At 39.9% G+C, this 13,659-nt stretch overlaps 1 protein-coding gene across 1 annotated transcript in view; it reads right to left on the reverse strand.

Moving 5' to 3' along the window:
- Positions 1 to 10,242, reverse strand: part of LOC126336934 (uncharacterized) — a 28,907-nt gene extending 18,665 nt beyond the window's left edge. The window contains exons 1-2 of the mRNA XM_050001108.1: positions 9,837 to 10,242; positions 9,229 to 9,430 (exon numbers count right to left, since the gene is read on the reverse strand). Coding sequence (XP_049857065.1) covers positions 9,229 to 9,430; positions 9,837 to 10,003 — 369 coding nt within the window. The 5' untranslated portion in view covers positions 10,004 to 10,242. The remainder of the gene's footprint in view (positions 1 to 9,228; positions 9,431 to 9,836) is intronic.
- Positions 10,243 to 13,659: the final 3,417 nt, after the last annotated feature.

Here is a 13,659-nt window from a genome sequence, read left to right on the forward strand (position 1 = left end):
ACTCCTGTAAACACATAACACAGCAACTTCATTACTGAAAATGCCCAATGACATTTGCTCAGTACAGATTCTGAGCATTAAGCTGCACACTCTGAAGTTATGCTCTGGAGAAGTACCACTAGTGGCCATTTTTGTGAAACAGTTTTTCCAACACTCTCTAATGGTAGCCAGTTACCCTGTCAATAAGCAGTATAAAATCTTGGCATAATCCTGGATGAATGTCTGAACTGGAAAGAACAAATATCACAGAACGTTGAAATCTCTCCCTAGCCTAAGCCTACAAAATACAATAATTTAGAAAAATATTTCAACATTAAATAAAACTAAAACCAGTCAAGTCTGTAGGCTTCCAAATCTTCACTAATGTGATGTAGTTCAATACGCAACAAGTAGTGAAAACTCCAGATTCCCTAATCAAATGCTTGTATAAGATGCTTGCATGCAACACTTAGTTGTCAGCTCACACTAGTTCCGGGTGAATGCAACAAGATATGTGATTTTCACATGCCTAGTTTTCTTTATAATTATGTTATTTAGTGAATAACACTCTCAATGTCTTACCTAAAATGACTCATAATTCAGATTTTATTTATTATCACTGGCACAGCTTTTCTCACCATTACTCTTTCTCTTCAACATTTAATCAGTATAAGAACAAAAAAATTTTGGGGCGACATTCTTGGATAAATGTTTATTCACAGATTCCTTGCAGTGTTAGATTTACATGTAATATTATGCTCTCAACAATTTCCACTGTTGTCATATTCAGGAGATATGTGTAGGCTGTGTGGTATTTTACTTAGTTGGTCAAATTACATCATGGAGATGCCTGGAATCACAGAACTTTCATATGCTTTGTGACATCTTCATGGTGTAATTTGGACACCAGATAAAGTACCACACAGCCTACAGGTAAGATCTGACGACAAAGAAATTGAAAGCCAGAGATTACATACAACTGTGACATAGCAAGAAATACATGAAACATTTATCCAGTGAATCAGTATATCTGCCATACTGTCAACACTATTCAAAATTTTGCCATTCTTATCTATTTCTTTTTTCTTCCTTTAACTTAATCAGTCAGTGCATGACAGTGCACAGGACCAATATGTTCTAAAAAGCCATGCGTGAAAATCCAAGTTTTCAGGGCACTGTGTCTTGGGCTCTATTGGTTGAAGAGATAAGGGGTCAAGTGTTTTGGATAGTCTTTGGCCTAGTGACCGTTTGCATAACTAACAGAAGAACGGCCATTCTCTAGCTAGCCTACAGAACAGGGTCAAAATTTAAACAGTACACACTTCCTCCAGCCCACACAAATGGAGCAAATTGGTTTGTTCTTTTGCATTAGGTATGATCTAGTGTGGACCTTAGCCACCTTATAAAAGCACCTGTTCATGGTCGGTTGCCAGGAATAGGCTGAAAAACAATGATTTTTGGATATGTGAAGTACCAACAGGAAGGCCACTTCTGTCATTTCTATTCAATGCAGATTGCCCAAAATTTTTACAGTATGTTATTAAGACAATATTCTCAGGGAATCTTGAAACTTTTTTGGATTTCCTTATCCATTATCGAGATGCAGAGGTTCAAAGTTATCATACATCTGCACATAAAATTCACTTAGTGTCTGGTCTGAAGGGTAAATGTAGTTTTACTGAGAGAACACACTGCAAGCATCCTAGGCTTATCACAAGGGTTTTGAGATCACCAAACTATGATTTTAATCAGAATTTTTTGACCAATAAAACTTTATGATGAGCTGCCTCTGTACAAAGGGCACTTCACACCTAAAAGTGGGCTAAAAAGGATCTTAACATGGCTGGAAAGAAACTAAAATGACTGCCAAAAATTAGGGAAAACTGGACAAACTTCAAATTCAGTAAAATATTTCTAACAACATTTCAACTCTTTTAAGATGCAAATCGTAAGCCAAGCATTTTTGATGAATGGCGATCGATGAGCTCAGTATCCAGAAAAAATGAAAAGCGCAAATGATTTTGTGTTAACCTTATATTATGCGTGGCCAACGGCCCTGCCGCAGTGGTAACATCAGTTCCCGTCAGAGCACCGAAGTTAAGCGCTGTCTGGCTGGGCTAGCACTTGGATGGGCGACCATCGGGTCTGCCGAGTGCTGTTAGCAAGTGGGGTGCACTCAGCCCTTGAGAGGCAAACTGAGGAACTACCTGATTGAGAAGTAGCAGTTCCAGTCTCGGAAACTGACATGCGGCCGGGAGAGCAGTGTGCTGACCACATGCGCCTCCATATCCGCATCCAGTGACGCCTGTGGGATGAGGATAACATGGCAGGCAGTCGGTACCAGTGGAAAAATGCTTCAGTCACAGCACAAAAAGGTGAATATGTTCCTATTTAAAAGACTCTGACAGAAAAGTGGGGACCAGCTGCTTCAAACCTAATTCTGCCTTCACCACAAAACATGTTGAAAACTGAACATATTCACCCTTTTTTGTGCTGAAAGAGTAGCAGAGAGACAGAGATACTGGAAGAGAGAGGAGGCAGTGCCCGTGGGAGAGAAAGAAAGAGGAGACAATGACAATGAGATAGAAAAGTGTCTGTGAAAGAGAAAGATGGAAAAGTCATTAGCAGTGGGAGACAGAGAGAACAGATATTGATTGCCAGTGAGAGAGAGTGCAGTAAAAAAGAAAGGGAGACAGATGGAGACAGAGCAGCGGGAGAGAGAGATAGATAGATAGAGAGAGAGAGAGAGAGAGAGAGAGAGAGAGAGGAAGCAATGGAAATAAAAGATACAGATGAGGTGAGGCCATACAAAGGCTTTGGGAGCTCTGGACCCTCCCAGACTGACAAACTTCAACATATACGTATAGGAGAGGTCATATTTTGAACCAAAATTTTAAAAGCAAGGATATAGGCAACACAAATATGATGGACCCATAGAATTTTTAAGCTGCTGAGATATGGTGAAGACAGTGGCAGTGGGAAAGAAAAATAAAAGAAGTCAGCGTAAGTGACAGAGGAGACGGTAGCAGAGGGATATATCATAAATCAAAGGGACAAAGATGAGACGGTGGGAGGGAGACATATACGGACAGTAGCTGTGATGAGGAGATGCTGAGTATGAAAGCTTAATTACAAAGAGAGCCTGGGTAAAAGGATTTAGAATGTTCTGTGTTGGAAAAGTGCTAATATGTTCGCATACAAACATTTTTGGTGATGAAGGCAGAATGAAGATGGACGCAGTTAGTTCTCCACTTTTCTGTCAGAGTATATATTCAGCAATTTATTACTCTTGACAGGACCATTTTTATGTTGGTCTGTTAATCTTATCCTATTATTTTTCTGTCTTCCGCTGACTACTTAACCTCATCTCCACATTTGAGCTTCTTGTCCTGCTGCCATACATTTATGTTATATGACATTACTTAATTCAACAAGCACAAAATGAGGAAACTTCTTAATACAACATCAATAAGACTCTCATTTCTGTAATTTCATATAGTCATTACTATATCTATTATCCCTCCACTCATATCCTGCTCCAATACCCTTGTGTTACAATGATGCGAGAAACAAGATATAAATGAAGCAGGAATTATCATACATGCAACTGAATGCAGTCACGTGAGAGGTTGTGGATGAATGTCAATCACTAGCATATTAATGACAAATAAAAAGAAACTGCCAGCAGCAACATCAGTACCTTCACCTAATACAGTAAACAAGGGCAAAACCTACACAGCTTGCAAGCCACAATCCTTATCATATCTTTCAGTAGTTTCTGTGGGTCACAAAATTGAACTATTAATGTAGCAATAAGGACTCCATTCTCAGCTGAACTAGAGAATAAAATATAAAGGCAACTTTTCTCATTAGTTTAAGCATATTTTTCAAAACGTTTCACTGCAAATTTGTTCCTATGGACTACAATTCAGTTAGTTGGCCTACATCCTAACCTGCTGAGCAGTTCACATGATAAAGTATGACTGAAAGCTTTGGTTTATTATTTAAAATTTTAAGTGCGTGTATATAAGTATATGATGTAAATAAAATAGAAAGAAACTTCCACATGGGAAAAATATATTAAAAACAAAAATTCCAAGACTTACCAAGCGCAGAAGCGCCGGTAGACAGGCACAATAAAATAACACACAAACACACACACAAAATTTCTAGCTTTCGCAACCAACGGTTGCTTCTTCAGGAAAGAGGGAAGGAGAGGGAAAGACGAAAGGATGTAGGTTTTAAGGGAGAGGGTAAGGAGTCATTCCAATCCCGGGAGCAGAAAGACTTACCTTAGGGGGAAAAAAGGACAGGTGTACACTCACACACACACACGCATATCCATCCGCACATACACAGACACACACAGACATTTATAAAGGCAAAGAGTTCGGGTAGAGATGTCAGTCGAGGCGGAAGTACAGAGGCAAAGAAGTTCTTGAAAGACATGTGAGGTATGAGCGGCGGCAACTTGAAATTAGCGGAGGCTGAGGCCTGGCGGATATCGAGAAGAGAGGATATACTGAAGGGCAAGTTCCCATCTCCGGAGTTCAGATAGATTGGTGTTGGTGGGAAGTATCCAGATAACCCAGACGGTGTAACACTGTGCCAAGATGTGCTGGCCGTGCACCAAGGCATGTTTAGCCACAGGGTGATCCTCATTACCAACAAACACTGTCTGCCGGTGTCCATTCATGCGAATGGACAGTTTGTTGCTGGTCATTCCCACATAGAAAGCGCCACAGTGTAGGCAGGTCAGTTGGTAAATCACGTGGGGGTCATTCCCACATAGAAAGCATCACAGTGTAGGCAGGTCAGTTGGTAAATCACGTGGGTGCTTTCACACGTGGCTCTGTCTGTGATCGTGTACACCTTCCGCGTTACAGGACTGGAGTAAGTGGTGGTGGGAGGGTGCATAGGACAGGTTTTACACCGGGGGCGGTTACAAGGGTAGGAGCCAGAGGGTAGGGAAGGTGGTTTGGGGATTTCATAGGGATGAACCAAGAGGTTACGAAGGTTAGGTGGACGGCAGAAAGACACTCTTGGTGGAGTGAGGAGGATTTCATGAAGGATGGATCTCATTTCGGGGCAGGATTTTAGGAAGTCGTATCCTTGCTGGAGAGCCACATTCAGAGTCTGATCCAGTCCCGGGAAGTATCCAGTCACGAGTGGGGCACTTTTGGGGTTCTTCTGTGAGAGGTTCTGGGTTTGTGGGGATGAGGAAGTGGCTCTGGTTATTTGCTTCTGTACCAGTTCGGGAGGGTAGTTGCAGGATGCGAAAGCTGTTTTCAGGTTGTTGGTGTAATGGTTCAGGGATTCAGGACTAGAGCAGATTTGTTTGCCACGAAGGCCTAGGCTGTAGGGAAGGGACCGTTTGATATGGAATGGGTGGCAGCTGTCATAATGGAGGTACTGTTGCTTGTTGGTGGGCTTGATGTGGACGGATGTGTGAAGCTGGCCATTGGACTAAGGTAAGTCTTTCCGCTCCCGGGATTGGAATGACTCCTTACCCTCTCCCTTAAAACCTACATCCTTTCGTCTTTCCCTCTCCTTCCCTCTTTCCTGAAGAAGCAACCGTCGGTTGCGAAAGCTAGAAATTTTGTGTGTGTGTTTGTGTGTTATTTTATTGTGCCTATCTACCAGCGCTTTCCCGCTTGGTAAGTCTTGGAATCTTTGTTTTTAATATATATATATATATATATATATATATATATATATATATATGAATTTTCTCTACCGACTTCACAATGTGCAAAGGCCAGTTCATAAAAGAAACATCAGTTTTTTAACTGTTTCACCAGACAATATAAATATGCTGAACTTTAATTCCTATACTCTTGAACACTGTGTGTACTTTTCAAAGTAAAGAAGGAATGAAGATTAAGGTTTAACATCTTACTAATGGGGTACTAAGTCATCATCCTGGCACTAGTCTTAATTGGGTTAGAAAATCCAAATTTCTGGATGGGGGCGGGGGGGGGGGGGGGGGGGGGGGGCAGGTTTGCATCCTGCTTCTCCCTAATGGATGTTGAATATCGTTACTACAGTACCACCTCACTCAAATTTAAGATAAAATGGCCCAAGATACACACAATTTCAAAGTGATTACCAATAATCATAAATGTTTTCATGGTGTGCAAACACAGAATCATGCAAATTCTTAATAATAAATATTGGAAGTAATGAGACACTTGTGGTGAAAATGGGGTTTGGGGGGTGGGGAGGAACAAACATCTAACATAATCGAAAAATCACATCAGCAGCAAAATAAACAACATGAAACAACAAGATAACTGGTGTTGAAAACATCAACTGAGGTACATATCTCAACTTCAACAACCAATACCAACACTAAAATCCTGTAGGGGGGAAAAAAAAGAATTGCAAAAAGTGATGAAAGATGATACTGGTAGCACCAATTGACCTACCCAAGATACCATAAAATCAAAACTTGCTCACATAATTAACATCGAAAAACTAAGCTCATCAATGTAAGTAAAGCAAATGCCAAGACCACTACCACTCACAACCCAAGATAATTACCGGCAACAAAACGTAAGCAAAAAATTCATAAAAAATCACTAATGTTGGTTAAGATGTACAAGAGACAGAGTTATGCACATAAACAAAAACACCATTCACACTACAATAAAACCATAAAAGCATACCTACAAACCAAGGGCAGCCAACACACAATTATGTCCATCTAGTAATAGCAAAAACTATCTTCCAAATCGCAAATCTAGACTTCTCAAACCAGGAATCCCTCTGGATAGAATGCCATATGTTGTCCTGCTGACAATGCCACTTATACTGGTTCCTGGTCCAAGATGCTGCCACTTTTGGTCAATCTAGTACCCTCTCCACAAATATAGCACTTTACATACTCAGTAACTACACCGAGTAACAGTAGGAATGTAATTGTACTTAACATGTCATCCCCACTGCGACATGCAGGGACCAACTCATGCACTTTATTGTCACATTCATACTTAACAAAACATAAAATTAAATCTCCAACAATAAACAACACATAATGTTAACAGTTCCAAAGCTGAGACCAAATCTATTACTCAGAATTGCCAACATCACAGTGACTCACTTATACATCAGCACAAAGTCTTCCCATATTATTGCAATGGAAATACAGAAGCATCCGATCCCGATCGTCTGCTTTGACCCATGACGACACAAATATGGCGAAAACGACCATAAACCACGATTCCAATATGGCGCATATAAAGTCGTTACGTACACATTATGAGGAGGAAAATACATCGAAAAACAAACACACACACATTCCAAAAAAGCCTAACGACACTAAATACAAACAAATTTAGATACCCACCCCCATACAACACCACGAAACACGATGGAAAAAAAAAAAAAAAAAAAAAAAATCACAAAACTCCCCAAATACCACTAAACACAATATCATCTGGAATTGGACACTTCCCTTGACCTATGTAGCTCAACAGCAGCTCCCGATCCCATAAATTGGGATCGAACACTTCCCTTGACCTATATAGCTCAACAGCAGCTACCGATCTCATAAATTGGGATCGAACCCTTCCCTTGACCTATATACCTCAACAGCAGCTCCCAATCCCATAAATTAGGACCTAACACATACTGAACACTTCACGACTTCATCCAAAAATCCGAACAGTTGAAGAAATTTTATTAGAGACAACACACTGTCCCCCATCATAGCCGACAACCAAAAATGGTTGACCCTGTCAGTCACATCCATACATATGGACATAAAAAAAGCAATTTACCAAAATTCACACACGACGCCACACAAAAACATCACCTAACACGCCACCAGAGAGAGCCACCGATCGCATCAAAATGACACCTACAAACATGCCACTCTCACAAACTAAATTCTGCGCCATCATGAAGTCACACATCACAAGAGCCTTACGTCATGGGTCAAAGCCGGCAGGTGGGATCGGGGCTGGGATCGGATGCTTTGGTCGACCCTATTGCAACAGCACCCAAAGAGTCCAATAAAACTAACACCATTCACAAACAATTAACAAACATAAACACCAGACACTAGAAACATGGCACTGCTTACTCCAACACACCCACTGCAAACATGATAAATTTCAAATATACTGTGCCACCATTACATCAAACACCAACACAATTACATCATGGGGCAAAGTAGACAACAGGTATTGAATGTTTCTAGTTTACTCAAAAGATCAGCAGCACATTCCTAACCAATTATTTAGCTGAGGGGGCACAGTGTCGGTCTATCTGTTCATGATCAGTAGATGACAAGACTGCAGACAATTATCCACTCAAGATTTAGGACAAACGCACACTTGTCTACAGTGTAGACAACACAATTAACACATGTAACACTTCCTTAAAAATCACTTTCCTCACTGTTTCTTGAGTACAAAAGTGTACAGCACACACAGAGTAGTAATAAGCAGTGCATTTAGTGACTGATTCCCATTCTTCAGTTTGGTAATATGACTGAATATGTGCACCCTGAAGATAGTTAAAGGTCTTTTTTAAGTCTAAATACCTAAATACACAAATTATGGGATGAAAACCAACACATAAAGCTGTCATCTGTCAGTTCACATCATCATTAGTCAACAGTGGCTTCATATTTCCCTCAGTTAGGTACATTTTTATTTTGGATGTGCCATCATATCTTGAAAGTATGAACAACTTTATGATATACTGCTATAAACACTGACATGGGGCACAAAGGTTGTTACATCTGTCCTACCCAAATTATAATTCCCAACATTCTGGACAAAACTTATCATTGTTAAAAAGAAGAGAAATGACTATCTGTCTCTCTGCTTATGAAAATGTCCACCAGCTAATGTAGCATTTGAGGTTTGTGGTAGCACAGTACACCTGTTTTTCACATTGCATCTTATTCACAACAATCAATACAACTCACTTGTGGGCTAGAGAATGGCTTTTGAAATACAAGGCTCATATATTTGAGGTGATAAATCATTTCCACTGCATTTCCTAAGACTGATACGATACATTGGAATATAAATCAGGATTGCGGTGAATTGGCAACTGCTTTTATGGCGTCATGCCACGTCTCTTTGATAGTACATGTATACATAAATAAGGTAGTGTTCTCTGATGAAAAATCTTTAACATCTACATTTCACAAATTATTTATTTAGTATGTGACTCTTAAATCATAAATGGATTTCTGAACATAACTACTAACAATGTAAACAGAAAATTATTCACCATCACAGATGCAAGTACGGGAGCAAAATCACGTTCAAATTCATTTTCCGTTGCCCTTAATGATCTGGAAATGAGGCTCGATATTCCAGAAAATCTGTCCTTCACTGTATCCAGGAATTTGAAAGGAATGTAGTGTTCATTCGTTCTCTTCGTAACACAGGCGAAACAAAAATCTTCGTCGATCAAAACATGAACTTGAAAGCTGAAAGAAAATGAAAGCTCCATGATCAAAAAACACAAAAATATAACCAGACAACTGAAATTCGAAAGTAGGCTAAAGCACTTGGTCAGTCCCAAACGTATTCAAGTATAACAGAATCAGTAATTTTGCTTTAAGCGTTTTAAAAAGACGAAGAAGAAGCTGAGCTCCTAATATTTACAATTTCACTCGTTCTCTGAATGACAAGGTGACTTTAATATCATTAACAAATATATTAATTTGAATAACAGGCTGGACATCAAGGGTCCGCCGATTAAAAGAGCAGGTAGAACTTTCACGAGATACATTTTAAATACTATATAAATAAAATAACTGGAAGGCACCGTATTATGCTGCTTACTATGTATGTCCAAGCAAGGAATATACAACTGGGTTTGTCGTATGTTACCTGTCTACGGGGTACGTCAGTTTATCAGATCCCGCATCACACAGCGATTCTAATACGGAGTGTATTATAGGCCTATAGTCCTCACATTCAACCTGGTGAGAAACTAAAATTACTTGTCCGTAACACACACAGCTGTAGCGAATATGACATCGTTTCTGAGTTGTCATCTCACGTAACTAAGACGCTACAAAATATAAACACAAGCTTCACGAGAACATCTACTTGTTTCCGAGTAATGTTCTTCCTAGCACATCACCACCAGATGCTTCTCACGACTTGTCATTCCCCAACACAGTAGCACAAGGCCGCTTTTGAGATAACAGGCGAAGACAATGAAACGCTTTAGCCAACATTCGGTGAGTTGTTGTTTACTTCAGTTTTGCCACTACTGGAAAACTAATTCTTAATTCTAGAGAGGAAAGCAAAAGATACATCGATGTTTTCAAAACATCGAGTTTCGCCCACAAATTTCGAGGTAAACATCGATGTTTTTAAAATATCGAGTATTGCCCATAAATATCTACTTTAACATCGATGTTTTGAATGATGATTAATCGTTGGTGCATCGACGACAAAAGTCCAAAAACATCGATATCGTTCAACAACATGTCATCTATTCCGTTCGCGGATGCTCAGACTTCTGCGCGTTGAGTCTCGTAATTCGTGCAGTGCTACATTTATTGCGGTCCTCATGATTTTTGTATTTTTGAAGTAATAAGTAAGTAAATTATGCTCTCCAGTCACTGGTTATAATAAAAGTGATTCTCATCGTCCCAGTGTCCACGTTGCAAAGTGCCAAGCCAAAAAACAATATAAACCAGAACTGACGATAACCACGAGGCAATGAGTGATATATTTAAAACACATGTACAGAATGCTGAAAACTATTGCAATACCTACGATATCCTGGAACCGCGCTACCGCTACGGTCGCAGGTTCGAATCCTGCCTTGGGCATGGATGTGTGTGATGTCCTTAGGTTAGTTAGGTTTAAGTAGTTCTAAGTTCTAGGGGCCTGATGATCTCAGCAGTTAAGTCCCATAGTGCTCAGAGCCATTTGAACCATTTGAATACCTACGATATTTGGGCAGCAACAATCCAAAATGAATCATTTGTGGGCATTACTTTCACTTTCTAGACAAGATTCAACTCCTCAGCGGAACATAAGTTGCTTTTGAACTGACTGAACGTCACACGTCGTTGTACATCACCGAAAAACTGACAGACATTTTCTCCAGGCGGAATATTTCAACTGAATTAGTTTCAGCTAGCATCACAGATAATGGCAACACTGTTGTTGGCAGTAGGGACATGTTTGGTGAAAAGAAGATTATCCTTTGCTTTGCCCATACGACTAACTTAGTCGTTAATAAATTCACTGATGATGCAAAACACTGCACTGGATTGATAAGTAATATCGGAGACATTGTCAAAAGTATTAAAACTGGCATCAAGTGACGGATTATGTAAAACGATAGGTAGTGATGGGACTGAAAGTATGCAAAATAAATAAATAAATAAATTATTTTGACTGATCTGGCCTTGTAACAATAACCAAAACGGCCTTGCTGTGCTGGTACTGCGAGCGGCTGAAAGCAAGGGGAAACTACAGCCGTAATTTTTCCCGAGGGCATGCAGCTTTACTGTATGATTAAATGATGATGGCGTGCTCTTGGGTAAAATATTCCGGAGGTAAAATAGTCCCCCATTCGGATCTCCAGGTGGGGACTACTCAAGAGGATGCCGTTATCAGGAGAAAGAAAACTGGCGTTCTACGGATTGGAGCGTGGAATGTCAGACCCTTTAATCAGGCAGGTAGGTTAGAAAATTTAAAAAGGGAAATGGGTAGGTTCAAGTTGGATATAGTGGGAATCAGTGAAGTTCGGTGGCAGGAGGAACAAGACTTCTGGTCAGGTGACTACAGGGTTATAAACACAAAATCAAATAGGGGTAATGCAGCAGTAGGTTTAATAAAGAATAGGAAAATAGGAATGAGGGTAAGCTATGACAAACAGCATAGTGAACGCATTATTGTGGCCAAGATAGATACGAAGCCCACACCTATTACAGTAGTACAAGTTTATATGCCAACTAGCTCTGCAGATGACTCAGAAATTGAAGAAATGTATGATGAAATAAAAGAAATTATTCAGATAGTGAAGGGAGACGAAAATTTAATAGTCATGGGTGACTGGAATTCGAGTGTAGGATAAGGGAGAGAAGGAAATGTAGTAGGTGAATATGGATTGGGGCTAAGAAATGAAAGGGGAAGCCACCTCGTAGAATTTTGCACAGAGCACAATTTAATCATAGCTAACACTGGGTTTCAGAATCATGAAAGGAGGTTGTATACATGGAAGAACCCTGGAGATACTAAAAGGTATCAGATAGATTATATAATGGTAAGACAGAGATTTAGGAACCAGGTTTTAAATTATAAGACATTTCCAGGGGCAGATGTGGACTCTGACCACAACCTATCGGTTAGGAACTGTAGATTAAATCTGAAGAAACTGCAAAAAAGTGGATAAACTGAAAGAACAAGAGGTTGTACAGAGTTTCAGGGAGAGCATAAGGGAACAATTGACAGAAATGGGGGAAAGAAATACAGTAGAAGAAGAATGGGTAGCTTTGAGGGATGAAGTAGTGAAGGCAGTGGAGGATCAAGTAGGTAACAAGACGAGAGCTAGTACAAATCCTTGGGTAACAGAAGAAATATTAAATTTAATTGATGAAAGGAGAAAATATAAAAATGCAGTAAATGAAGGAGGCAAAAAGGAATACAAACGTCTCAATAACGAGAGCGTCAGGAAGTGCAAAATGACTAAGCAGGGATGGCTAGAGGACAAATGTAAGGATGTAGAGTCTTATCTCACTAGGGGTAAGATAGATACTGCCTACAGGAAAATTAAAGAGACCTTTGGAGAAAAGAGAACCACTTGTATGAATATCAAGAGCTCAGATGGAAACCCAGTTCTAAGAAAAGAAGGGAAAGCAGAAAGGTGGAAGGAGTATATAGAGGGTCTATACAAGGGCGATGCACTTGAGCACAATATTGTGGAAATGGAAGAGGATGTAGATGAAGATGAAATGGGAGATACGATACTGCGTGAAGAGTTTGACAGAGCACTGAAAGAGCTGAGTCGAAACAAGGCCCCCGGAGTAGACAACATTCCATTGGAACTACTGATGGCCTTGGGAGAGCCAGTCGTGACAAAACTCTACCAGCTGGTGAGCAAGATGTATGAGACAGGTGAAATACCCTCAGACTTCAAGAAGAATATAGTAATTCCAATCGCAAAGAAAGCAGGTGCTGAAAGGTATGAAAATTACCGAACTATCAGTTTAATAAGTCACAGCTGCAAAATACTAACTCGAATTCCTTACAGACGAATGGGAAAACTAGTAGAAGCCGACCTCGGGGAAGATCAGTTTGGATTCCGTAGAAATACTGGAACATGTGAGACAATACTGACCTTACAACTTATCTTAGAAGAAAGATTAAAGAAAGGCAAACCTACATTTCTAGCTTTTGTAGACTTAGAGAAAGCTTTTGACAATGTTGACTAGAATACTCTCTTTCAAGGTGGCAGGGGTAAAATAGAGGGAGCGAAAGGCTATTTACAATTTGTACAGAAACCAGATGGCAGTTATAAGAGTCGAAGGACATGAAAGGGAAGCAGTGATTGGGAAGGGAGTAAGACAGGGTTGCAGCCTCTCCCCGATGTTATTCAATCTGTATATTGAGCAAGCAGTAAAGGAAACAAAAGAAAAATTCGGAGTAGGTATTAAAATCCATGGAGCAGAAATAAAAACTTTGAGGT

The sequence above is a fragment of the Schistocerca gregaria genome, chromosome 2 (assembly GCF_023897955.1).
Source record: "Schistocerca gregaria isolate iqSchGreg1 chromosome 2, iqSchGreg1.2, whole genome shotgun sequence".
Taxonomy (NCBI): Eukaryota; Metazoa; Arthropoda; class Insecta; order Orthoptera; family Acrididae; genus Schistocerca; species Schistocerca gregaria.